At 38.0% G+C, this 24,769-nt stretch overlaps 2 protein-coding genes across 2 annotated transcripts; both read right to left on the reverse strand.

Moving 5' to 3' along the window:
• Positions 1-2,212: 2,212 nt before the first annotated feature.
• LOC141613998 (uncharacterized) lies at positions 2,213-2,635 on the reverse strand. Its single transcript, XM_074432749.1, has one exon. It carries the CDS (start codon positions 2,633-2,635, stop codon positions 2,213-2,215), a length of 423 nt encoding a protein of 140 aa, XP_074288850.1.
• Positions 2,636-6,450: 3,815 nt separating this feature from the next.
• On the reverse strand, positions 6,451-6,861 carry LOC141613999 (uncharacterized). Its single transcript, XM_074432750.1, has one exon. The coding sequence runs from the start codon at positions 6,859-6,861 to the stop codon at positions 6,451-6,453; it is 411 nt and encodes a 136-aa protein (XP_074288851.1).
• Between the last annotated feature and the right edge of the window lie 17,908 nt (positions 6,862-24,769).

Below are 24,769 nucleotides of genomic sequence, written 5' to 3' on the forward strand. Positions count from 1 at the left end.
ATGCTATTCAGAGTCCCAACTTTTAGCCTGGTAAATCTCCTGTGTTGCCTTCAGTTCTGGATATTATCAGATGAAATCTGCACACCAGTCCAAGCCTGAAGACTCTGAATTACCTTCCTATTTTACTGACATTTAAAAAACAAATGTTGACTAGTTTCTTCCTCCTGAGCACAGATGGAGCAGTTGTTATCAGAACTGATACCTAGTCTGCAGAGCTTCGCTTTAGTATTAAATCCTTGATGGTGATACAACCAGGCAATGAAACTATGTTTGGGGAGAGACCATTTGGTCCATATAAGATGATGCCACTCCACTTCTGGAATGACAGGACTGAGCCAGATATATCCTTTTTAAATTGTATACACTTTGCCTGGAACACAAGTCCATTCATTCTGATCATAAGCCTCTTGTAAATCCTTCCTCATTTTACACACTTTCTTCCAAGTCTAGCTAGCCTCATTTGGAAAAGTTTAGTCCTCCCATGTCACTCATTTCAGGTAGATATTGTGCACCCATTGAAGACATAATTTGGATAGGTTAGAGTGTACCCACCAAACCAGTTTCCCAATTGCTGCCTTATTCCAGATGTTGTCCACTCTCAATCCAAGACCTCCCCTCTTCTGATCGGTGCATATCTTAGCCCAAGACATAGTTGGAGTTTTTGTATACTCAGTCCCACCATCCCATATGAAATTTTTGCAGATAACTTTAATCTTAGTTAACACAGCCTTAGGAATGATGAATATAGATGCTCAGTAGGAATGCAAGGTTTTATAAACAGCTTTTATCAATACTAGTCTCCCTGCATAAGAGAGCTTCTTGGTCCCTAGCATCCTAATTCTTTCCAAAACCTTATCAATCAGGGATTGTCAATCTTTTATGAACAGTTTAGCAGGCTTGATTGGCATTCCAAGATATTTAAAAAGTAATTGTCCCTCAATACACCCAGAAACCTGAACAATCTCCTTTCTAATCTCTTTGCTCACTCCATTGAAATAGACATTTGATTTGCCTCTACTCATCCTTAGTCCTGAGGCCTGAGAGAAGGTAGAGAAAGTTCTAACCAAGATCATGATGGATTCAACATCCCCCTTGCAGAAAAGTAACAGGTCATCTGCAAACATCAAGCTGCTCAGTTTCATAGGCTTACACAGAGGATGAAATTTAAAATTCATGGTAGTTGTAGTATAAGCCAGCAGTCTTATAAGATACTCCATACAAATAGTGAATAATAAAGGTGAGAAAGGATCTCCCTGTCTCAAGCCCCTTTGTCCTTTGAACCAACCAAAGCTATCCCCATTAAGATTAAGAGTATATGAGGCTGTGGTGACACATTCCCTGATAAGATTAGTGAAAGTATTTGGGATTTTCAGTTCCTGTAGCATCTGAAATAAAAAATTCCATTCCACACAGTCATATGCCTTCTGTAGGTCTATTTTAAACAGGCACCTGGGAGAAGCATACTTCCTACCATAGAGCTTGACCATGTCCTGACATATAAGAATATTTTCCATTATGCTCCTACCCTGAATAAATCAACCCTGTGTTACTGAAATCAGATGAGGAAGGACCAAGGCCAGTCTTGCACAGAGCAGTTTGGAAATGCATTTATACACAATATTACAGCATGCAATTATCCTAAATTGCATAACAGTGGTGGGCTGAGGAAATTTAGGAATTAAGGTAATATTTGTAGCATTCAATTGCTTCAGGAGCTTGCCATTCCTGAAAAATTCCTGGACTGCATCACAAACATCCTTACCCACAGTGTCCTAGATAGCTTTAAAAAACTGACTGGTGTACCCATCTGGCCCAGGGGCTTTCTCATTTGGAATGCTAAACAAAGTCTTTTTGATCTCATCATCATTAATAGGTGCCAATAGCAACTGAACATGGCACTCCTCACATTTATTGCCATGTTGCATCACCCTGGGACTAACTGCAGTTGTTGTATTAGTTTGGCCAAGAAGCTGTGTATAGAACTGGATAAAACAATCATGGTGATTACTTTGATGATCTTCTATTTGGAAGATCTAATTCTATCTCCTTCTAGTCTTCAGAATGCCATGGAAGAAAGAAGTATGGGCATCCCCTTCTGCATTCCATTTCATTTTAGCCTTTTGTTGCAAAAAATTGAGTTGAGCATCAACTAACTGTTGATAAACTGCTCTAGCCTCATATTCTTTTTGTATAAGAACTGCATCAAGAGGGTTCACCCCAGAGACTGTTGAATCTTAGTGAGCTTAGTAAGGATAATCTCTGCATTCATCTCTATATCTGAGAACTGTTCTTTATTCAGGGATTTCAGACAAGGCTTCAGAGCCTTCAATTTGGTAACCAGTTCAAACATCTTAGTGCCTCTCTGATCACAATGCCATCCATTTTGTACAATATCCTTGAAATTGGGAGATTGACTCCACATATTAAAATATTTAAAAGGTCTAGTCCTTTTATCATCCTGGATGACTGGTTGCACCAAGCAAGGTGTGTGGTCAAAAGTTCCTCCAGGCAAAAAGTGAGCAAATAATTGAGGATAAACATTGGGCCACACTTGATTCACCAGAAATCTGTCTAATCTGCTATAGACTCTATCAGCAGGGCACTGTTTATTATTCAAAGTATATATAGCCCCCATGCCTGGGCTATCAATCACCTCACATTGATGCAGACACTGTTTAAATGGCTCAGCATCATTTCTAGATAAAGACCCCACCCCCCCCCCCCCTCCCCCCACACACACACACACACTCTTCGAGATTCAGTCAAGACATAATTGAAATCCCCTCTAATTGCCCAAGGTCCTTGAACACTAGCTGCCAGTCTACTCAGATTTCTCTAGAGGGACTCCCTTTCAGCACTACCATTGAAAGCATAGACCATTGTAGCAAAGAAACTACCAGCCGATGACTGGTTGATGATTTGCATATGTATATACTGAGCATCATATTCTATAAACTGTATGTCACACAAATTAGCTTGCCAAAGAATCCAAATCCTCCCCCCTTGATGATAGGCAGAATTAGTAGATATACTCCAACTATTGAACAAATTCATGGCTTTATTCAAATTATGAGGTTTGATTTTGGTCTCAAGTAAAGCAAAGAAACCTACATTATTATTTAACAGGAATCTATTAATCACTTGTTGTTTATTCCTCCTATTCATACCACGCACATTACAGAATCCGAGCTTAATCATTGATCAGATGTGGGGTTGTGGTAACTAGCTGACCCTGCTGTCCTTCTTGGTGAACCGGTAAGCACTGCAGCATATGTCCCTCCATCTTTAGTTGGTGTTTGCTTAATGTCCTGGTTGAATTCCTTGACTTGTATCAGTACAGGTTCCTCCTCCTCCTCCCTAGTTGTGTGAACACGAGGAGTGATCAAAGGATTATCTGGGATAACTGCCTGAACTATCATCTTAGGTTTCTCCACATTCCTCCACACTTGCTTCACTAGTTTAATTGACCGTCCCTTCTTCACATCTGGATTTATGCCCCTCCTGTAATTAACTTGTTCATGTCCCAATTTCTTACAGCCTTTACATACAGCAGGTTTCCACTCATATTCAATTTCAATCTCCACCAGCTGCTGTTTCTCATCGAGAAATTTAAGTACATTAGGGAATTTTTGGTCAACTTGTAGCTCCACCCTGACCCTGGCATATCCCAGCCTGGTCTTAAGATCAATGGCAACATCATTCTGTATGTATTTACCTATTAGCCCTGCTAGTTTTAGCAGGCTTGGTCCCCAAAACTTCTGTGGTAACTGATGCATTCTAATACTAGTCTCCCTGCATAAGAGAGCTTCTTGGTTCCTAGCATCCTAATTCTTTCCAAAACCTTATCAATCAGGGATTGGTAATCTTTTATGGACAGTTTAGCAGGCTTGATTGGCATTCCAAGATATTTAAAAAGTAATTGTCCCTCAATACACCCAGAAACCTGAACAATCTCCTTTCTAATCTCTTTGCTCACTCCATTGAAATAGACATTTGATTTGCCTCTACTCATCCTTAGTCCTGAGGCCTGAGAGAAGGTAGAGAAAGTTCTAACCAAGATCATGATGGATTCAACATCCCCCTTGCAGAAAAGTAACAGGTCATCTGCAAACATCAAGCTGCTCAGTTTCATAGGCTTACACAGAGGATGAAATTTAAAATTCATGGTAGTTGTAGTATAAGCCAGCAGTCTTGTAAGATACTTCATACTAATAATGAATAATAAAGGTGACAAAGGATCTCCCTGTCTCAAGCCCCTTTGTCCTTTGAACCAACCAAAGCTATCCCCATTAAGATTATGAGTATATGAGGCCGTGGTGACACATTCCCTGATAAGATTAGTTAAAGTATTTGGGATTTTCAGTTCCTGTAGCATCTGAAATAAAAAATTCCATTCCACACAGTCATATGCCTTCTGTAGGTCTATTTTAAACAGGCACCTGGGAGAAGCTTACTTCCTACCATAGAGCTTGACCAGGTCCTGATATAAAAGAATATTTTTCATTATGCTCCTACCCTGAATAAATCAACCCTGTGTTACTGAAATCAGATGAGGAAGGACCAAGGCCAGTCTTGCACAGAGTAGTTTGGAAATGCATTTATACACAATATTACAGCATGCAATTGGCCTAAATTGCATAAAAGTGGTGGGGTGTGGAAATTTAGGAATTAAGGTAATATTTGTAGCATTCAATTGCTTCAGGAGCTTGTTATTCCTAAAAAATTCCTGGACTGCATCACAAACATCCTTACCCACAGTGTCCTAGATAGCTTTAAAAAACTGACTGGTGTACCCATCTGGCCCAGGGGCTTTCTCATTTGGAATGCTAAACAAAGTCTTTTTGATCTCATCATCATTAATAGGTGCCAATAACAACTGAACATGGCACTCCTCACATTTACTGCCATGTTGCATCACCCTGGGACTAACTGTAGTTGTTGTATTAGTTTGGCCAAGAAGCTGTGTATAGAACTGGATGAAACAATCATGGTGATTACCCTGATGGTCTTCTATTTGGAAGATCTAATTCTGTGTCCTTCTAGTCTTCAGAATGCCATGGAAGAAATAAGTATTGGCATCCCCTTCTGCATTCCATTTCATTTTAGCCTTTTGTTGCAAAAAATTGAGTTGAGCATCAACTAACTGTTGATAAACTGCTCTAGCCTCATATTCTTTTTGTATAAGAACTACATCAAGAGGGTTCACCCCAGAGACTGTTGAATCTTAGTGAGCTTGGTAAGGATAATATCTGCATTCATCTCTATATCTGAGAACTGTTCTTTATTCAGGGATTTCAGACAAAGCTTCAGAGCCTTCAATTTGGTAACCAGTTCAAACATCTTAGTGCCTCTCTGATCACAATGCCATCCATTTTGTACAATATCCTTGAAATTGGGAGATTGACTCCACATATTAAAATATTTAAAAGGTCTAGTCCTTTTATCATCCTGGATGACTGGTTGCACCAAGCAAGGTGTGTGGTCAAAAGTTCCTTCAGGCAAAAAGTGAGCAAATAATTGAGGATAAACATTGAGCCACTCTTGATTCACCAGAAATCTGTCTAATCTGCTATAGACTCTATCAGCAGGGCACTGTTTATTATTCAAAGTATATATAGCCCCCATGCCTGGGCTATCAATCACCTCACATTGATGCAGACACTGTTTAAATGGCTCAGCATCATTTCTAGATAAAGACCCCCCCACACACACTCTTCGAGATTCAGTCAAGACATAATTGAAATCCCCTCTAATTGCCCAAGGTCCTTGAACACTAGCTGCCAGTCTACTCAGATTTCTCCAGAGGGACTCCTTTTCAGCACTACCATTGAAAGCATAGACCATTGTAGCAAAGAAACTACTAGCTGATGACTGGTTGATGATTTGCATATGTATATACTGAGCATCATATTCGATAAACTGTATGTCACACAAATTAGCTTGCCAAAGAATCCAAATCCTCCCCCCTTGATGATAGGCAGAATTAGTAGATATACTCCAACTATTGAAAAAATCATGGCTTTATTCAAATTATGAGGTTTGATTTTGGTCTCAAGTAAAGCAAAGAAACCTACATTATTATTTAATAGGAATCTATTAATCACTTGTTGTTTATTCCTCCTATTCATACCATGCACATTCCAAAATCCAAGCTTAATCATTGATTAGATGTGGGGTTGTGGTAACTAGCTAACCCTGCTGTCCTTCTTGGTGACCCAGTAAGCACTGCAGCATATGTCCCTCCATCTTTAGTTGGTGTTTGCTTAATTTCCTGGTTGAATTCCTTGACTTGTATCAGTACAGGTTCCTCCTCCTCCCGAGTTGTGTGAATACGAGGAGTGATCAAAGGATTATCTGGGATAACTGCCTGAACTATCATCTTAGGTTTCTCCACTTTCCTCCACACTTACTTCACTGGTTTAATTGACCGTCCCTTCTTCACATCTGGATTTATGCCCCCCTGTAATTAACTTGTTCATGTCCCAATTTCTTACAGCCTTTACATAGAGCAGGTTTCCACTCATATTCAATTTCAATCTCCACCAGCTGCTGTTTCTCATCGAGAAATTTAAGTACATTATGGAATTTTTGGTCAACTTGTAGCTCCACCCTGACCCTGGCATATCCCAGCCTGGTCTTAAAATCAATGGCAACATCATTCTGTATGTATTTACCTATTAGCCCTGCTAGTTTTAGCAGGATTTGTCCCCAAAACTTCAGTGGTAACTGATGCATTCTAATCCAGGTTGGCACACTCTTAACTTCCTCCTTTTGTAAGGCAACATTCTCCGTCCATGCTTTTATAATGACAGGTTTACTATCAAACAAATAGTGACCAGCCTTAAGAACTTGCTCTTGCATTTCTTTTGTTTGAAATCTAACTAAAAATACCCCATCAGGCATAAATGAAATTTTGTCTATTGTATGTTTGTACCGTATTCTAAGTAAATACCCTTCCAGAACAGCCATGGGAGGGTTTGCCCCCAGCACAAACCCATACACAGCTTGCTTCTAGTACTCCAGTTCCTCATGCACGTCCTCATTAGAGAGTTGCAGTAATGGTTTAGGTTCATCATCTAAAACTTCCTCTATCTTCTTTCCATGAATCTTAAACCATTCTCCCGTTTCATCTATAGTTTGTATGTCCTCTTCCTGCGTAGTTTCAATGGTATCAATGTAACACCCCCGTACACCAGAACACCTTACCAAGGACCATTCCCGTGTATGACGGTGTCACCATCTCGGTTTCCCGAGGAAGTAGATCAAATTAGACAATACAAGAACAATACTATAATATTAGAATATCTGTCACAATGTCTCTCTATTCAAAGTCTCTAAAATAAGGTACAATTACAACACTTGTGATCCTACATCTCTAGACCAGTGGCGTGATGACTCGATCCCTCCAATACCAGCAGCAGTAATCAACCATACCTGCTAAACCAACTGCTCACCATCCCCGAATGGATCACCGCAGATACCACAAAACAACACGGGGTCAGTACTGACTAATCAAATATAAGTCAAGACAGTAAAGTAAACAGATCATCCACTATCCCAACCTTACCACATCGCACCATAACCGACTACACCGCGAAGTGTGTAGCCCTGCCAGATTACCCATCGCAACAGGTAACCCTCGCCGCTAATGGGTGACCGCAGCCCATTCCCACCTAGTCCAGCTCATCATCGAGCGACTAACATTCCCTGTCCCTTAATGTGCACATCTCCTCCCGTGACGGGTTCCACGGAGGGCGAACTAGGGTGTGAAGCCACTCCCGCAAGTGACTCCACCACAATCACACCCACAGCATCACAGCTGTCCCACCACAACGACATCATCACCCCAACAACTATACTCCGATGATCAGCGGATAATAACAAATTACAATACAATCATAATCTCAAATCAATTGACAGTAGACTGAGTAGGGAAACCCTACCTCATCGCAAAGCATGAAGGATTTCCATTTACAGCCACGCACGACTCCAATAAGCATCCTAACAATGATAACCATATCCTATTACACGACTATACTCAGAAAATCATTCAAAAGGACACAGGCAGAAACTTACCTAACCTTACACGTTGGTGACGACATAGACAACCACCACCCACATCATCCTTGCTCCGCGAATCCCGACATTCCCATGGTAGAGGTTTAGGCTAATTTCATTAAGGTATGAAGCTATGGAGTGATAGAGGAGGGAGATAGTCTAGGTTTAGAGAAAGAGAAACTGTCGAGGAAATGAGATACTGAAATGAATCTCGCGAACTTGCGTTTATTATAACGTGTCGACAGCGGCCATACTCGTTCGAGTATAGGAATACTCGGCCGAGTAGACTCCACTCGGTCGAGTACTGGTGATACTCGGCCGAGTGGTCTCAGCTAGGTCGAGTAACTAAACCTATAAGTCTCCTGTTACAAGTCTGATCCCTCACCCATTCATCCCTAAGGTCTAATTGGTCAACAAGATCGGTCAACCGCGTTCCTACAGATCCTGGGTGTTACAATCTTCCCCCCTTAAAAAGAACTTCGTCCCCGAAGTTCAGCCCGTACGACACTCCCCGCAAGTTTACATACCATGACATTAACCACCTTCACCAAGGTGTACAATTTCACGCTATTCAGACATTACCATCAGCCACTTTACTCAACTATAAGCACTTATCACAGCTACCTCTCCAAACAATGCTACTCACTAACTTACACATATACTTACAGAGACTAACGAAATTCCTACGCCACTTTTGCCAAACGCGGCACAACTACTATCGACCATAACAACACATATTCGAAACCATACTCGAAACAGTACCCAACCATACACTTATGCAAGTATACAATTGTAAAACCATACACGAATGCAAACTACCACATTCCGTACGCTTATATTAAGTATACAAATGCAAAACAATACGCCATTGTAAAGCAATACTCAAATTGTACACATACACAAGTACACAACCACCACATTCCGTACACATACACAAGTACACAACCACCACATTCCGTACACCATATACCAATTATCAAAATTTGAATTGAATCTTCATATTACTTGACACCCGTGCACCATATAATATAATCTTCACATTAATTGAATACAATATAGATACGGCTTAAATAAAACATACTTGTAGTTCAGTAATTCCGTATGTGAACATACCTAACATATACGTGATTCCCAATATTACGTGATTCCCAATATTTCATAACATACCATACTTACACATAATTAAATACATATTTCTTAAAATCAAATACTTAGTTTCGCGACATTACTCTTCCCCTCTTAAAGGAACTTCGTCCCCGAAGTTCACCACTAATCACTTCCCCAAACCCAACCCTAAAACGTACTACATGACGGTGACATTACTCATAAACTCTTGTAGCCCAATCTTGCTTGACGACATTACACTCTTGTGACTTATAAAGACCAAATACTTCAGCAACCAACATATATACTCTTGTAGCGACAATTAACATATAGAATAATTGAGAAAGAACAGGTCTATACGTAACCTCATTGAAACAATTATCATTGTAACCAAACATATACATACGTATAAAACTTCTTACGGTGACCACGTGATATGAGTAAAGTTTTACCTTCATATAATTTAATGTCTAGGGTATTCCACCCCTAAACAATCTAAGATTCTGGTAACTAACCTGTGTTATACAACAAAACATTCATAAATTTATAGCCTATACCAACAGTCACAAATCCATGATACAATAATGATCCATCTGTGAGACGTCATCTAGTATGACATAGTAAAACAATGAGCTAACAAGCTTTGTCATACAATTATCACGTAACTATGAAATTTTCATACCTAATTTCCAATATCCCTCTGAAGTCGCAATAATCGGCCGAGTATGAAAGGCTACTCGGTCGAGTAAGTTCTACTCGGTCGAGTATAAGAATACTCGGCCGAGTAGATTCCACTCGGTCGAGTAGTAATCTATACTCGGTCGAGTTATACCTGCCAGAGAGCGTTTTGTCGATATTACCTAGCTATCACTAACAACCTGCATCAATTCTTCACCATAGATTAAAACATAACCAATTCCTACATTAAGTGACATTCAACACTTCTTCATACGATAACCAAGTAACGGCCTTATGGCCAAATACAGTCATCCAACAAAAGATACCAAATACAGGTAATAACATCCAAAGAAGAAATAATACTCCAACCAACAAAGTAAATCCATCACAACCAAATAAGTTCGACATCAAAGAAATCAAAGTAAGTAACCTAACGACATACGATCACTAACGAGGACCCTTCTCCATGCCATCATCTCCACCTGCGCCCGAGGTTCCTGCACTTGAACTCCCTGCTCCTGGAAAGCCTGCTGCTGCTGAGTAGTCCCCTCCTAGCTGACTGCCGGAGTTGGCTCCCCACGGTCCCGCGAGGTAGCCAAACTCAGAGTCCTCTGGAGGTCTCCAGAAACTCGGGTCCACCCCATAGCTGTGGAACACTCCCGTATCCACTCCCGGTCCTCTCCACCAGACAGGCTGTGCCAACTGAGTCCCGATGCCCTGATTAAGGGTCATCTCATGTAGGTTGCGGAGCACCAAAGTAGAAGAGATCCGCTCGGCCCGGCTCATGAGGCCGCATCCTAGGGTCATGCACCGTAGGGTACGGCGAGTACCGATAAGGATGGTAAGGGTAGGAGTCGGAGGCGAGTAAGAGGGTTTAGACACAACCGGGTCTACCTAGGTGCCTAACTCCACGACGCTCCCGGGTGGGGAGGTGCTCGCCGCTTGTCCCTCGGGGACGGTGATGAGCTCGGTAGGTCGGGGAGAATCCGTGGGTCAATCGGTAGGACCGGGGCTCAGTCAGGAATGCCACAAGGCTCCCACTCGGCCAAATGATCAACCACGGGGAGATGAGCGGGTCCGGAGCACCATCCACATAGTTCCTCTCACTCTCCAAGCATACGACCCATCATCCATCTTCCTCAACCATCGGTTCGACGCCGATCAAGGCGTCCATGGTGGGCACAACCTCAACATACTCATTCCCCTCGGGAGGTGGGGCCTCAAAGTCGGTCGTCGGCCCGAGCTAGGCGGGTCACTATGACCCGCAGGCAATGAATCGGGTCTCGGATCGTGCCATGCGCTCCGGACTAGAGCACACTATACCAGGAGCACCTTTGTAGTAAAACGGTTTCGGCGGTGGAGGTTAAGGTAAGACATAAGGAGCATGACTTCGTGAGAATTGAGCTTGCTCACGTCATCTCTCGAAATCTGACAAAAGGTCATCATCCTTAGAAACATACGAAGGGAAACATCTTTGGATATCATTAATCAACATGGCACCGACGCTAGGGGCGGGTCCGCGATCAAATACGGAAGGTACCGAGGTGCGCCACTGTTCTTGGCCACGTCACTAAGGTAGTCATCCTCCTCGGCCTCTAAACCCAAATGGTCAGCCAACTCGTCCAGGGTAACCTCATGATCCTCATTCATGAGACGAAAAGAGACGGTCTTTCCCTTCTTATCATACACAAAAGAGCTCAAAAACTCTAAGGTCAAGTGGGGGTAGGATTTCTTTCTCAAGTGATACAACCCCTCCATGCCCAAAATCTTGAAAATGTGTACTATGTCCTCCTTAATCCCCAAGGTCTCAAGGATACTAGGGTTAACACAACGGGTGGGGCGAAAAGGACGACGCATAAGAGCCACGAAAGCGTTACGATGATCGAAGTTAGCAAAAATTACCGATGGATGTGCCTCCACCGGCGGTACAACCAGTCAACTACTAGGTTGCCCAGCCTCGAGTTGGACATTCGCGCGAGGTCTCTTGTTGGGTAAACCTCTAGTTTTCACCATACTGCAAGAAAATCATTTTTAACAAAGGATTGACACTTGAAAGTTCTTAACACAAAGGACGGACTGTTTTACTTGTATATCGATTTTGGAATGAGCTTTTTAAGATAAACTATCAGAAATCACCAACTACTTTACAATTCACATGGTTCCAAGTTTTCAAATTGCTTCAAATCAGAGAATACTCATCAACAATAAGAAGAATTTCGTCTTTGCTAACCCTAGAATTCAGAAATTGAATTTTACCTCATGAAATTAATCAACCAAAATATACACAAGTTCTATATGTGGTCAAATTCGAAAATCAATAAGTTTAAGACTAAATTTCAATTGTTTTGAACAAGAAATCGAGATATAGCACGCTAGTACACAATGTCTTTGGAAACAATTAAGGAAATTGAGTTTAAATCTTACCTTAAACTGATTTAGGGCAAATAAGAACAAGTGGGACACCAAGATTTCACCCAAAAGCTTGAGAAAGAGAGAATGTGGAGTTTTAGAGAGAAGGAAAGCTGAAGGTGGGAGGCGGAAATAAGAAAGAAAGGCACGAAAATAGGGTTTTTGTATAACCCGCATATGGCCTGCTACAGCAATACTCGGTCGAGTGTTGGTAATACTCGGCCGAGTGTTCACTACTCGGTCGAGTATTTAGTATACTCGGCCGAGTGTACACAGCTCGGTCGAGTACCTTTCTTACTCGATCGAGTTTTGAAGAACAGAAGCGATTATTACTTTCACATTACGGACACTTGGGTGTTGTAACTTGATACTCGGCCGAGTATGATCTACTCGGTCGAGTTTTCCGAAAACGAATAAGAAGTAGTACTTTTCATTATTCCTGCAAGATAAAACAATATCGTTCGGAGTTCCGGACATCCGGCTCGTCACTATTAACGCTGATTTCTACCACATAAACACATATCACATAACATCCATCATCGGAACAATCATCATTCCTACCTTTATTCCTCCCTTTCCCCACAACTATCTTATTCTATCTTTATAGCATACTAACTATCTAACTACAGCACCTGCAAAGTCTAATTCTTATGTCACATCATCTTTAATTCCGCTAAACACCAGACATATCCCATAATCATATTTGCAACGTAGTAATTCAACACACAACACATTCATCGTGAAACAAATTAATTTATCACCGGTCGTACTTGGAAACAATTCCATGCTCACTCCAACTTTTCCACACATACAACAAAACACACATCATCCTCATAATAAATACACACTACAATTGTCATCAAACAATCAACGACCTACACTAGCTACCCTATTTCCCATGTCTGGCTTAAGTCCGATGGGGCCATGATTTTGAAATGAGGGCGCCTACTCACCCAAAATCTAGCATCAGCTGGGGCTCCCAACGTACATACACCAGGTTCATTTTAATTGACACCCTATGTTCATTAATTTTGTTAGTTCAGGTTCCAAAATCGTCGTCTCTGATACCACTTTGTAACACCCCCGTACACCAGAACGCCTTACCAAGGACCATTTCCGTGTATGACGGTGTCACCATCTCGGTTTCCCGAGGAAGTAGATCAAATTAGACAATATAAGAACAATACTATAATATTAGAATATCTGTCACAATGTCTCTCTATTCAAAGTCTCTAAAATAAGGTACAATTACAACACTTGTGATCCTACATCTCTAGACCAGTGGCGTGATGACTCGATCCCTCCAATCCCAGCAGCAGTAATCAACCATACCTGCTAAACCAACTGCTCACCATCCCCGAATGGATCACCGCAGATACCACAAAACAACACGGGGTCAGTACTGACTAATCAAATATAAGTCAAGACAGTAAAGTAAACAGCAGATCATCCACTATCCCAACCTTACCACATCGCACCATAACCGACTACACCGCGAAGTGTGTGGCCCTGCCAGATTACCCATCGCAAACGGTAACCCTCGCCGCCAGTGGGTGACCGCAGCCCATTCCCACCTATTCCAGCTCATCATCGAGCGACTAACATTCCCTGTCCCTTAATGTGCACATCCCCTCCCGTGACGGGTTCCACGGAGGGCGAACTAGGGTGTGAAGCCACTCCCGCAAGTGACTCCACCACAATCACACCCAAAGCATCACAGTTGTCCCACCACAACGACATCATCACCCCAACAACTATACTCCGATGATCAGCGGATAATCACAAATTACAATACAATCATAATCTCAAATCAATTGACAGTAGACTGAGTAGGGAAACCCTACCTCATCGCAAAGCATGAAGGATTTCTATTTACAGCCACGCACGACTCCAATAAGCATCCTAACAATGATAACCATATCCTATTACACGACTATACTCAGAAAATCATTCAAAAGGACACAGGCAGAAACTTACCTAACCTTACACGTTGGTGACGACATAGACAACCACCACCCACATCATCCTTGCTCCGCGAATCCCGACATTCCCATGGTAGAGGTTTAGGCTAATTTCATTAAGGTATGAAGCTATGGAGTGATAGAGGAGGGAGATAGTCTAGGTTTAGAGAAAGAGAAACTGTCGAGGAAATGAGATACTAAAATGAATCTCGCGAACTTGCGTTTATTATAACGTGTCGACAGCGGCCATACTCGGTCGAGTATAGGAATACTCGGCCGAGTAGACTCCACTCGGTCGAGTACTGGTGATACTCGGCCGAGTGGTCTCAGCTAGGTCGAGTAACTAAACCTATAAGTCTCCTGTTATAAGTCTGATCCCTCACCCATTCATCCCTAAGGTCTAATTGGTCAACAAGATCGGTCAACCGCGTTCCTACAGATCCTGGGTGTTACAATCAATCACAGGTTCATCCTCGTCAATATTAAAAGCAGGAATTCCTATAATGTTCTGCATGCTATCATTCTTCACAGCCTCTTCATCATTCGGCGTAGGGTTCGTTTTCTTAGTCATCTTTGCAGTTTTTGGATTCTTCTTCGAAGACATTCCTTTCCTCCTTGTGATATTATGAAGTTTGGCTGATTTAGAAGCAGAATTCCTCTCCATTAATGCAAGAAATTTACCTCTGAAATCGCTGCAAAATCGCCTTCGTGAAAAAGGGATCTTGGTTGTTAGAAAAATGTTAGTATTGTTGAGGTAGTAAGTTATTATTAATTATTATTCTTATTGTTTATTATTGTTTATTATTGTTATTGTTATTATTATTATTATTATTATTATTATTATTATTATTATTATTATTATTATTATTATTATTATTATTATTATTATTATTATTATTATTATTATTATTATTATTATTATTATTATTATTATTATTATTATTATTACTATTACTACTACTACTACTACTACTATTACTATTACTACTACTACTACTACTACTACTACTACTACTACTACTACTACTACTACTACTACTAGTACTATTACTATTACTATTACTATTACTATTATTACTACTACTACTACTACTACTACTACTACTACTACTACTACTACTACTACTACTAAATCCCGCTACAATTCCCGACTAGTACTCATAGTAGGCCAATAAAATCTGTCCATACAACCATAGCGCACGACCCAAGGCCCTATTGCCAGTTAAGTCCAATTCCCGACTTGCTTGCTTACTTTATTATTTAATTAACGTCTTATTTGCAATTATTATTATAAATGCCATTAATTAATTATTTGAATTACATTATTTACTCTTATAAATATTAATAATTTATGGGGTATTAAAGTCTTCCCACCTTAAAATGAACTTCGTCCCAAAGTTCGCCTAGAAATACTATAACATATATAAACATCCATACAATTGAGCACCATTCCAACCTATGATAACACAATTATCCATTTACCATTATAACTATACCAACTTATCAAAAGATGTATCAACAATCACTCAAGAACATTTGTAGTATCACATTCTATCCCCCTATAAACTAACTTCGTCCTCGAAGTTTCGAGATACCAAACAACGGAAATAATTAAACCATTTATTTTAACCTCACAAGAACATGTAATACACATTGTAACATAAGACAACTATTTTTTTTTTCCAACACAACATCGATTGATTGATAAATGAATAACAACAATCTTCGAATTACTTTTAATAGCAAAACCCACATTGTATAGTATATTCGAACAAATCTCAATTTAAACTTAACTACTTTACTCAACTACTGGTGAATACATTGCCAGGGTAAATCTTTATATAAATACATAGGCTTAGGGCGACACTGTAATACTACGGTTTTATGTGTTGTTGGGTACTCTATCGAGTAGGGCTTACTCTGTCGAGTAAGTTGTTGGAGTATGTGTCCTTAACAATAGTGCGATCACATTATTGAAACTCTTAATAATAATACGTAAAGGGATGATTCATTTTATAAGTCAACTAGTCAACATTAATCGGTAATGATTGGCTGACTAGAGTTTGACATTACTGTCGTTTATACGGTGGTGATCAGTTGATCCCTAGAGGTCACACTTGAGTGACGATCCCCTTAATAGATAAAATTAATTAATTGTATATTGATACAGATTAATTAATTCCTTAAAATGGAACAATTCACGAATATGAGTAAGAATATGAATCTTATTGTAATTCGATTAAATGGGATTTGTTTTAGTAATTAAGATGTTATATTACTAAAATTTTTGTTTATGAAACAATTAAATTAAGAATGAATGGTTAATTATAATTGCAATGTGTTGTAGGTTATATTAACATGAACCATTTTATTTACTTGTAATTGAGAATTACTAGTCAATTGTTGTACATAATTAAATTAATATATGTAATGATATTTAATTGTTAAATATGCATTAATATTATTCGTAACATGTTATGTGTCACATGTCACACATTATATGACCAAATGACAAATTGACTAAAATAAAATGGACTCAATATTACATGAGGCAACCGGTTTTATGAGAGGTAACGGGTGATTTGGTTAAATTGTTTTATTAGTGGTAAACATAATGATTACCCTGAAAAACCTAAACCACACCCTAGAAATTTTGAGAAGAACAATTGATAAAGCAATATGGGCATGCATTGGCTCACTCCCTCTCTCCTCCCAACCGGTTTTCCTCTCCCTTTTATGATAAGAATTGTTCTTATTTTTCACACATTCATTCTTACACAAACATATACTTCTTACTCTTCTCTCTTCTCTAAAATAAGTTTTAGATAAAATAAAATTGTTATAATATCTAAATATACAAATTACTATAGTAGTAATAAAAATATTATTGGATCATATTTTAAGGATGGCTACTAAAGTAATCTAGTCAATTATTTAGTAGTTTTAAGGGGGTTGTCTTGGTGCAACTAATAGGAGGTTTTCATACTATTGGGACATTAGGAATCATCCAATATTTAAGCTCAAGAACAAGTAAGAAAGGTGTTCTTGCGTGTGCCCCAAATCCGATTTCCGCATTGTCAGAAGCTTTCTTATTAATCTTTGATTTAATTTTGTTATGCATGCATAAGATCAATATCTAGTTTAATGAGTAAATTAGATCTATAATTAAAATAGTTTAATTAGAGGCTTATAGAATCCTTTCAAGTGTTATCAGAGCAAATGGTTGTTGCATGCATAATCGGTTTGTTTTTTCCGAGTTATTTGTAACTTAATTAAAACTGAAATTTGTGATTTATGAAGATAAAGCCACGAAATTTTTTGCATGTAATATATTCTGGTCCTAATGTGAATTTAGGTCATTTTGATGATTTATGGTAATTTATGGCTCATTTTAATAATTTTTAGTAATTTTATTACATTTTATTGAGTAGAATGGTGTTTAAAATGCTAAAATAGCTAGACTAAGTTTCTGACCTTGAAATTTTTATATGACCTCACATGCATATTTTACTTATTGTATGTAAAATTTCGTATAAATTTGATTTATTTTGCATGATTTATGATTTTTATGAGATAAAAATGAAATAAATAGAGGTAAATTGGTTAAAATTAGTTAAACATCGAAACAGGCCATGATATTTTAATATGTTGTCACATGCACATTTTACTCACTTTGTGTAAAATTTTAGATGAACGTGATTCATTTTGTATGATTTATGAATTTTTAGTGTAAAAATGACATAAATAGTGACCATTTTAGCATAAATAGCTAAAACGAATTAAATGGCATGAGAAAATTATTTTAGGTTGCATAATTATCCCACATTTCAGATCTAAAGTTGGAACATTGATTGGATTAATTTTCGTATGCTTTAGATGTTTTATTTGATAAAACCGATAAATAGCAACTATAATTTTCTCGATTTAAATTCGAAAATTTTTGTTGGGAAATGTGTCCTCAACAATAGTGCGATCACATGATTTAAATATCATTATTAAATCTCATTTTAAGAATACAATTGGGAAGTAATATTGTTACTGTCAACTGGTCAACACATATCGGTAATGATTGGCTGACTAGAGTTTGACATTACTGTCGTGTGACGGTGGTGATCAGTTGACCCCCTAGGTCATACCTAAAGGGCAATACACTTAATTGATTATTTAATTAATCGTATAACGTTGCGAGTTGATTAAATTACTTGAAAATTGACGGACGATTTTGGAAGTAAAATTTACGTATCAAATTGAAATGTGATTAAATGAGATACGGTCTGAGTAATTAAATTGTATAATTACTCGGATGAAATAAATTGTTTAATGTAACAATTAAAATGAATGAATTATTATAAATTCAATCAGTTGAAATTTATAAATGGTAAAATATTTTGGTACAAGTAATTATGAAATTACTAAGTCGATTTTGTATGTGACGTATTTTTATTAATACGTTGATTTTTAATATGTTAAAAATACATAACAAATATATGTGACATGTAACATGTAACATATAGACAATTGACAAAAATAATATGGGATCCATATTATGTTAAGTGCCGAAATAATTGGGGAGATTAAGCTAGTTAATTGTTTTATTTAGTTGATAAAACATAATGATGAAAAAGCAAGTCTAGGCATGCAAGCCTATTGTTTCTTGTGAAGAACAAATTTTTCATGCATTGGCTCCCCAATAAGCCTCCTCTTACACGGTTTTGGGGAAGGCAATATGTCATTGTTTTTCTTATAATTTTACCATGTAATATACTAAAAGCTAGTGTATTATTTTCTCATTTCATTCACTCATCCAAAACAAGTTCTAGTAAGAAGAAAAATCCTCTCTTTCTCTCTTACATAAAACCGAAATAATTCAAGTGTTTAAATATTATTTTGGTTCAATTTTCACTACATTAATATTATACTAGTACTTATAATATTAATTAGACTAAGTGTTAAGCCTTGGGTATAAAGCTTGGGGAGAGATCTTATTCTTAGATCTTGTTCATCCATTGGAATAGCTCAAGAACAAGAAGAGAAAGGTGATCTCTCTTGTGCCCAATATAGCCGAAATATTGAATGTAAGGACATTATTTCTCTTCTTTATATTTTTGTTTGCATGCATAAAATCCGTTTTAATTTTATGACAAATTATTTTAGACATATAAGAGTATGTTAACATGTATATGAATCTACATTTCCTTCAATCGGTATCATGAGCCACGGTTGTTTGCATGCAAATTGGTTAAAAGTTTTTCCGAGTTATATGAATAACAAAATAAAACTTGTAAAATTTGTGTTATTATGATATATCACGAAATAATTACATGCATGTTAATATTTCTGGTCCTAAAATATTTTAGGATATTTTGGTTAATTTTTCGGATTTTTATTGTTCATAATTTACAATAATGGCATTTAAATGTGATTTTATGAATAAAAATGTCATTTTTGGTCGAAAATTAGCTATACTTCGAATTTTAAGTTGATCTTTGGATATGTTATCACATATATTATTTTGAGATAACCTGTAATTTTTCATAATTTTTGCACTTGTTATGCTCGAAATATGAATTTTTCATTATTAAATTCGGATTTAAGAGAAAAATAGGTTAATATGAGTTAAATTTCGAATCTGGTCATAGAAAATTTATATGTTGTCACATGCAATTTTACAAGATGTGTGTAAAATAATTGGCTATAAAGAAGTCTTTTAGCATGATTTATGAATTTTTGAAGAAAAATGGCATAAATAGTGACATTATTAGTGAAAATTAATAAAATATAATCTATGACTTAGGAAAAACGTATAATGTTGCATTTTATTATATTTTTCAGATCTAAAATTGAAAAGTTAGTGAAAATATTTTTTTCCATGTTTTTATGATTATTTTATTATATATCGATAAACCGCAACATTGTTTTCCCGAAAAAATTTCGAAATTTTTAACCTAAGATTTTGAACATTATGAGTGTCATGGAATTTTTCCAGAATGTTCATGAACTTAAATTTCAAATTTTGAATTTATTTGAAATTTTTGGATTTATTTGAAGTTTAATAGCTTATTCTTGTAATTTTGGTCCATTTATGAACAATTTTTAAAATAAAAGTTAATTATGGTCAAATTATTAGTGAAGACTATATTTTGAGTCCTAAGAGGTTAGGGTAATTAACTTATGCATAAATATGAGTTTATGTATTTTTGTGATTATAAAATGTTGAAATCACGCAAATCCGTAAAAACCGAGTAATATACGATATTGGCTAATTAAAAGGCGATTTAGCATTAAAATTGAGCATGTTCATACATAATATAATGCTGCATTTTCCTTATGATTGTCATAATTTTAATTTATGTAATTTTGAATTATGTAATTTTACTTAGTATGGCCTTAGATTTTAATTGGTATTTCCCGAAATGTATGGGAATATCGATTCGGTTGTAATTTTTATTGTGATCTCGTATCACCGATTTGTAATTTAATAGATTTATTTTATTTTAGTTACAAATGTATAATAGGAAATTATGTAATTTATTATGTAATTTTATTCATTAGGAGTTCCAAAAGACGGATTTCTTCAAGAATGGCGATACATAAAGACGGTGTTACCTCGAGATGTGTGCCACAACCGAAGTTCAAGGGACCAATGGAGTTGGTTTCCGAATATGTAATAGATTAATAGTTTTTCTATTTTAGGAAAGGCCATACTAGGATTTATTTATCTTTATGCTTGCATTTTATTTTATGTCACATGCATCGCTAAATCGCCATAACTAAACATGCATTGTCTTATTTTATCGAGTTAATCGACCGTGTCAAATATAATTATCGTAGTTCACCGCTTTAGTTCACTTAAAACGTGATAGATAATAATTTGACATGACCTCTCGCTAAAACTATCAATTGAGACATAGCCTTACCAAATAGTAGAAACCATGAAAACCTATTTCGCGAGGGAGTGCGCTCGGCCCCACCGGGTACAAACCTTGTTACGTAGGGGAAGTGGGTGATGAATGTTAATCCACCGAATTCATGTTGATGAGGGATGTATCGGCCCCACCGTGCCCAAGTTAATGTGGGTTTGGATCATGGACACATTTATTCGAAATTTGGATTGAACTCAACAAAAGTATTTGATAAGGGATGTATCGGCCCCACCGTGCCCTTGTCGATGTGTTTTGGGCTATAGATAATTGTTAATGTAATATTATCGACCAAGAGTTCTAAAAGTAGAATCGATTAAACGTTAATCCACCGAGTTATATTGATAAAGGATGTATCGGCCCCACCGTGCCTAAGTCGATATGAATTTGGGTCTTGGAATCATTTATTATAGTTGGGTAGAGGTCACTATATAAATGTTCATATCTTGTTAAATTTGCAAGTATGATTTAAAAAGACAAATGTTAATATTTCCTTTCCTCCATATTTGTAGTGCATTACAATGAATCCAACAAATGCTACCGCACCAATTACTATTGAGTCATATCACCATGTTCTTGACGACGTATGCTCCAACAATAATTTCGATACAACTAGAGAACTTCATTTCGGGATAGGTTCGGATGGAAACCTAAATTTCATCACTTCTTCTAAACCACCCACTACTACTAGACCTCGTGTGAGTCCGTCTCAGGAAGACTACCTCATACGATCTATAGGGTCTTTGTCTCTGGAAGATAAAGATGCCAAAGCTAGTGGGAGCTCTAGCAATCAAGTTCTTGCTTCAAAGGGCAAGAGGTTCAAGAAGAAAGCAAAGAAAGTCAAAAACTTCAAGCAAGTTAATGATGAGTGCCATTATTGCTATGGCATGGGACATTGGCTTAGGAATTGCCCTATGTATTTGCGAAATATAAGGGAAGGACTCATTACTCCAAAAGGTACAATTCCTAAAGAAATTTATGTTATTGATATAAATTATACTTCCACTACGACATGGGTACTAGATACCGGTTGTGGTTCTCACCTTTGTAATCATTTACGGGGTTTAAGAGATGTGGAGAGGCTTAGCAAGGGAGATGTGGATCTTCGACTTGGAAATGGAGCTCGGGTAGCGGCCGAATCCAAAGGAACTTATGTTCTAGCTTTGCCAAACGGTTTTGAGTTGTATTTGCATAATTGTTTTTATGTTCCTACGCTCTCTAAAAACATTATTTCAATCGCCATGCTAGACATGGACGGTTTTTGTTTTGTCATTAAGAACAATCGTTGCTCTATTTCTAGGAATGATTTGGTTATTGGCCAAGCTTCTTCCATTAATGGCATTTACATTTTAGAGACCTCAAATCCAACAAATGATATTTATAACATACAATCAAAGAAACTCAAAACAAGTGACCCAAGTGAAGCGTTCATTTGGCATTGTCGATTAGGTCACATAAACGAGAATCGCATCAAAAGATTAATTTCTACTAATGTGATTGCACCATTTGATTATCAATCATTTGGTACATGCGAATATTGCCTACTTGGCAAAATGACTCGTAATCCTTTTAGTGGTAAAGGGACACGAGCTAGTGAGCTATTAGGACTCATACACACCGATGTATGCGGACCAATGAGCATCACCGCTCGTGGTAATTATGACTACTTTATAACCTTCACCGATGACTTAAGTAGATATGGGTATATCTATTTAATGAAACACAAGAGTGAAGCATTTGAGAAATTCAAGGAATTCCAAAACGAAGTAGAAAACCAATTGAACAAAAGGATTAAGGCACTTCGATCCGATCGTGGTGGTGAATACCTTAGTCTTGAATTTGATTCACACTTGAAAGGTTGTGGCATTATATCACAATTTTCTCCACCCGGAACACCACAACTTAATGGTGTTGCCGAAAGGAGAAATCGAACCTTACTAGATATGGTTCGATCCATGATGAGTCAAACCGAGTTACCGAACTCGTTTTGGGGATTTGCGATACAAACCGCAATTCGATCTTTGAATAATAGTCCCACAAAGTCCACCGAAAAGACTCCATGTGAGATGTGGACGGGTAAGATCCCAAATATATCCTATATGAAGATTTGGGGATGTGATGCTTACGTCAAAACTAAGAACGACAACAAGCTAGCCCCAAGATCCGAAAAATGCATCTTTGTAGGCTATCCCTCGACCTCTCGAGGGTATTACTTCTACAAACCTCAAGATCATAAAGTGTTTGTGTCTTGCGAGGCTGTCTTCTTAGAAAGAGAATTTATTTCTAAAAGACAGAGTGGGAGAAATTTTGAACTTGATGAAGTTCAAGAGCCACAAACCGAGATAGAGACGCAAGAAGATATTCCTTCGTCGTCTAACGCGGTTGTACCTCCTCCACTAAGAAGGACGGGCCGAGTAATTCGCCATCCCGATCGATATGTGGGACTTATCGAAGAAGATGGAACACTCGATGTGTTACTTATGGAAAGTGACGAGCCCGCCACCTACAAGGCCGCAATCTCTAGTCCTAATTCCACCTTATGGCTTGAAGCCATGAAATCCGAAATGGATTCTATGCTTGAAAACCAAGTTTGGGACTTGGTAGATTTGCCTAAAGGGGCAAGACCCCTCCAATGCAAATGGATATTCAAGGTCAAAAATGGCATAGAAGGACATGATGATGTCTACAAAGCTAGGCTAGTGGCAAAAGGATTTACCCAAGTCCAAGGTCTCCATTATGATGAGACCTTCGCCCCCCGTAGCCATGCTAAGATCCATACGGATTTTGTTAGCGATCGCCGCATTTCATGATTATGAAATTTGGCAAATGGATGTCAAAACCGCTTTTCTAAATGGGCATTTAGAAGAGGAGGTGTACATGATACAACCCGAAGGTTTTGTTGATTCTAAAAATCCTAACAAAGTGTGCAAGCTTAAGAGATCCATTTATGGTCTTAAGCAAGCATCTAGAAGTTGGAATCATCGATTCAATCATGTTATAAAAGAAAATGGTTTCACTCGAAATGTTGAGGAACCATGTTTATACATGAAATTCAGTGGGAGCAATGTTGTGTTCCTAATCTTGTATGTCGATGACATACTACTCATTGGAAATGATATTCCAATGTTGTCTTTGTTAAGAAGTGGTTAGGTAACCACTTCCAAATGAAGGATTTAGGAGAGGCACAACGCATATTAGGTATCCGGATCTATAGAGATAGACCCAAGAGGATATTGGCACTAAGTCAAGAGTCTTATGTTGATAAGATTCTTCGACGATTCAACATGGACAAATCCAAAAGGGGTTTGGTACCTATGGTAACCGGAACGATATTGAGCAGGACTCAATGTCCCTCCGAACCCCATGATGTTGAACGCATGAAGTTGATCCCTTACGCTTCCGCTGTTGGGTCAATCATGTATGCCATGATATGCACACGTCCTGATGTCTCGTATGCCTTGAGCATGACGAGTAGATATCAAGCAAATCCGGGTGAGAGTCACTGGATTGCTGTCAAGAACATCCTTAAGTACTTGAGAAGAACTAAGGACTCTATCCTTGTGTTTGGAGGAGACACCGAGTTGCGTGTTACAGGATACACGGACTCAAGTTTTCAAACAGATAGAGATGACATGAAAT

This window comes from Silene latifolia, chromosome 11 (assembly GCF_048544455.1).
Source record: "Silene latifolia isolate original U9 population chromosome 11, ASM4854445v1, whole genome shotgun sequence".
In the NCBI taxonomy this organism is placed as follows: Eukaryota; Viridiplantae; Streptophyta; class Magnoliopsida; order Caryophyllales; family Caryophyllaceae; genus Silene; species Silene latifolia.

Bases quoted from the DNA above. Each gene is read 5' to 3' on its own strand.
- LOC141613998 (XM_074432749.1), bottom strand. From the start codon at position 2,635: ATGGGGGCTATATATACTTTGAATAATAAACAGTGCCCTGCTGATAGA.
- LOC141613999 (XM_074432750.1), bottom strand. From the start codon at position 6,861: ATGCAAGAGCAAGTTCTTAAGGCTGGTCACTATTTGTTTGATAGTAAA.